Below are 4,527 nucleotides of genomic sequence, written 5' to 3'. Positions count from 1 at the left end.
TAAAAAAGAGGACCAGCACAAATATTTAGCAAATACTAAAACAATAGCATTGAAGGATGTGATAACACGATTTATAAAAAAAGCAAGCTCAGCATAGAAAATTACATGGAACAAAGAAATCGACATCATGAAAAATCACATAACAAAAATGATAGCAACAAATTCTTATTTACCAATAATTACATATCTGGCAAGGAACTTATCACTAAGATTTATAGAAAACTCCAGTGCCTCAACAGCAAAGGGATTAATAATCCAGTTGAAAAATGGGCAGAAGATATGAATAGACACTTCACCAAGGAAGATACTCAGGTGGCCAGCTGATACATGAAGAGACGCCCACAATCACTGGTCATCAGAGAGATGCAAATCAAAAAACAACAAGATACCATCTCACCCCAGCACTGATGGCAAGGTTTAACGAGCCAGAAAATAACAAATGCTGGCAGGGATGTGGAGAGACTGGGACACTCATACGCTGCTGGTGGGACTATGAAGTGATACAAACACTGGAAAGCAATATGGTGATTCCTTAGAAAGTTGGAATTGGAGATAACATTTGACCGAACAATCCCATTACTAGGTATATATCCTAGAGAGGTGAGAGCCAGTACAGGAACAGATATATGCACACTCATGTTCATCACAGCATTATTTACAATAGCTACACTATTTCCAAAAGATGGAAACAACCTACATGGCCATCAGCGAAAGAGTGGATGACCAAACTATGGTACATACACATAATGGAATGTTATGCAGCACTAAAGAATAATGTAGAGTCTGTAAAACACCACATAACATGGATGAACTTGGAGGACATTATACTGAGTGAAATAAGTCAATCACAGAAGGACAAATATAGTATTAGTTCGTTGTTGTGGAGGGTCAAGGAAAGGTTTATATATGGAGGGAAACTTTGTTGGTTGCCAGGGGTGGGAGGGGAGGGAAGGGAAGACTACAAAAGGAAAAAAAAAAAAAAAATGCATTGAACCAAAATAAAAGACAGAAGAAAACAGGTTTCTAAATTCCTCCCCCGATTTTGATAGGATAGGAAAGCAAGAGTAAAAAGTGACCACTACCACTGGTATATATTAATCTGAATTATAGGTAATCCTTTGTCAGGGGCAATCATATTGGTGCAGTGGTTAAGTGGTTGGCTGCTAACTGAAAAATAAGCAATTTGAACCCGCCAGCCACTTCACAAAGGGAAGATGAGGTAGTCTGCATGTGTAAAGACGTAACTCTATGGGACAGTTCTACTCAGTCCTATAGGGTTGCTGTGAGTCAGAATCAACTCAATGGCCATGGTTTTTTAGCAACCGTAATCTTAAAGGGAGATGTGTATGTACTTCATTCAATTTCTAAAATCAACTCTGAATCTTCTTCCAGAATACTAGATTAGTTAAGAAGCTAAATCATAAAAGAGGTGACTTTCTTTTTTAGAAATTAACGTTCTTCTTGGCTATTTTTTTAATAAAGCAATTTAGCTGGCAGATCAATGCTCGTTTTATACCCCTCCGAATATCTAAAGTTAGGTTACTAACTATAAGGTTTCACCTACAGAGCTGAAAAGGCAATTGTTCTAATTCCACAAAGAGTCAAATCCAAAACTCTGGCTGCTTCACTGCAATTGTTCCCACGAGAGGCCAACTAGCATTTCCGGATGTGATCAAGCATCACATACACCCTGCTGAGCACAGGAAGCATAAGAAACCATTCTATACCAGTCACTAGCCATTTGTTTTCCTACTTTAAAACCTAGTGCTGCTTCTCTGCCTGCTATACTGCCTTTTAAAAACCCTTCTTTACAAATTCTACTCTATTATCAGCCTTTCCATCAACAACCCCGAGACTTCATACTTCAAACATTAGGTAATAAGAAACATCTTTCCAGTCTTTTACAAAGCAACCTCAGGCTTTCACCCCAGTATCTAATGATATTTTAATGGAATAATACACAATACTCTTAAGATACTTATCAAATAAGAAATAAACATGAAAACTATCTTCACAAAGCGATCACATACTGGAATGTCTGGGAACATACTCAAGAAGCCCTAATAAGAAAACTTAGATGCCTTAAAGTTTTCCAAAATCAAACACCCTAACAATTTTCCAGTCTAATACACAGATAACAAATAGTCCTAACAATGACATCAAACCAAAAAATATGGGATATCTGACTAATTTTATCATGTTATTGTTGTTATGTGCTGTCCAGTCAGACCCGACTCATAGTGACCCGCTTCTTGGGTTTCCGAGGCAGTATCACTACGGAAGTAGATTGCCCCATCTTCCCTCCGAGGAGTGGCTGGTGGGTTTGAACCACCAGTCTTCTGGTTAGGAGTCAAATGCCTTAGCCACTATGCTACCAGAGCATATTCCAGTATTATTATTAATTGTTCAGTTTATCAGAATATACATTTAAACACACTATCCAATTCCTTAGGAGTTCTGGTAGCATAGTGGCTAAAGCACTTGACTGCTAACCAGAAGGCTGGCGGTTCAAACCCACCAGCCACTCCTCGGTACTGCCTCGGAAACCCAAGGAGGGGTAGCTATGAGTCGGGGCCGACTCGACGGCACATAACAACAACAACAACATCCAATTCCTTAGTCTCTCACTCCGCTGAATGCCTTCCACAGCTTATTCAACTATGCATTGCAGCAATATACAGGCTTGTACAAAGACAACTGAGACACTTTACAGTGATTTTTACGTGAATGGATGTGTACCGAAAAGTGTTTGCAGAGAGGCAAGATATCAAAGAAGATCAAATGCAGCTTTACAGCAAATCGCATATAATGTACAGTTTGGTTATTAAGTCTTAGAATGCAAACCAAAGACATGAGAAAGACTGTTACTGTTCTGTGCCACTGAGTTAATTCCAACTCATAGAGACCCTATATGACAAAGTAGAACTGCCCCACTGGGTTTCCTAGGCTATAACCTTTATGGGAGCAGATCACCAGGTATAGTAGGTGTGGACTGCTAACCTTTTGGACAGCAACTGAGCACTTAATCATTGTACCACCAGGGTTCTTTATGAAAAAGAGTAGGTATTAGTAAGTAGCTCAAAAAGAAATCCAATTCTCTCTAAATCATATAGCTTAAAAAAAAAAAAAAAAAAAAAACCTATAAGGAATAAGGTAAGCCACTTTCAAACATATTAGAATGTTTCACCCTGAATTATGATTATAATTTATAGTTACAAAAAAGTACCCCAACTAAAATATAAATACAACAGCCTGCCCTGAAATAAAGATTACAGTGTATGAAAAACCTACATGACAAACTACTTTGGGAAAAAAGAGATAGGCAATCAAAGCTGTGCTTCATGAAGAAAAGTATTTCTTCTCATTTCATTTCATTCAAATGTCTGTAAGTACATCAAACTGTGCAGTTAAGTATGGTTTGTTTTGAGGAAGATGAGAGGAGCTTTGAAAAATACACGAAAGTATAAAGAACTAAGTGCTTACAGTACAGATATAAGTGTTATTATCGTTCTCAATGATTCTCTTTTGCTTTAATAATTATTCAACCAAGCATTATGAGAAATTCACTAGACTACACCATGTTCTGCCATCATAAAGAACACATAAACACACACACAAAGATTCATACCAGTAACTGCTCTATCATTTAAAGGTTTCAAGTGACTGCCACTAAATCCAGAGAGGAATACTATCACTCCAGGTATTTTTGGTCTAAGGTTGTCTGATCCATGTACCTACATGTTACAGTGCATACCCCATACTAACCCATATTGCCTAACACCTCCAAGAAGTTATCAGTAGAAAGCTCAAAGAAAGACAGTTATTTCACACAGAATATGCAAATTCACCATGCCCTACTTACCGGCAAGTCCACACTAACATCAGTACCATCCAGAAGGGACACTCGACATGTGATAACAGACTTAGAATCTCCAGCTGCAGGGATGTGTGTGGCAGCTCGTTGGGCTTCTCGGAGTCGTTCCTTCTCAGCATGCTTACGCATTGACCGACGCCCGAGGGTTCTACGGAAGAAGCTCAGCATTTTTGTCACTACAAAACCAGAGTGAAAAAGATGACATCAGGAAAAAGACTCACCACAATTTGCAATTAGACAAATGTTAGTGAAATACTGTAGACATTAGTAGGTTGCTATTAAAAAGTATTCCTAGTAAAGTAAATTTGAAAAAAATAATTAAAACTGGCTACTTTAATTCTGGGCTTCCTAGAGCCTTTTTTTATGTAAGACAGAGCTAAGGCTGGCAGTTTTTCTGAAGTTACTGGACTATCTTTATAAGGAGGTGATTTAGCAGAAGAGGACAAATGATTAAGAAAGTTCACCAGTCTTTTGGATCAATGACTGATACGTACAATATTTGTACATCCCTAGAAACATTAGGAGACAATGCCAAACACTGGGGTAACCCTGATGATGATGACAATCCAGATTAGTTCCATTTCTTCTTTGAATTCATTAAAAAAAAAAAAAAAACACTCATTTCAGCTAAAATGAATAGAACTGAATTAAAG

At 37.9% G+C, this 4,527-nt stretch overlaps 1 protein-coding gene across 1 annotated transcript in view; it reads right to left on the bottom strand.

Annotated features, from left to right (window-relative positions):
- EPB41L5 (erythrocyte membrane protein band 4.1 like 5) overlaps positions 1 to 4,042 on the bottom strand; it is a 334,801-nt gene extending 330,759 nt beyond the window's left edge. Inside the window, exon 1 of the mRNA XM_042780516.1 lies at positions 3,863 to 4,042. Coding sequence (XP_042636450.1) covers positions 3,863 to 4,042 — 180 coding nt within the window. The remainder of the gene's footprint in view (positions 1 to 3,862) is intronic.
- Positions 4,043 to 4,527: the final 485 nt, after the last annotated feature.

This window comes from Orycteropus afer, unplaced genomic scaffold (assembly GCF_000298275.1).
Source record: "Orycteropus afer afer isolate SDZICR_OR568_19922 unplaced genomic scaffold, OryAfe1.0 scaffold00004, whole genome shotgun sequence".
In the NCBI taxonomy this organism is placed as follows: Eukaryota; Metazoa; Chordata; class Mammalia; order Tubulidentata; family Orycteropodidae; genus Orycteropus; species Orycteropus afer.
This window is presented reverse-complemented; position numbering and strand designations above follow the sequence as displayed.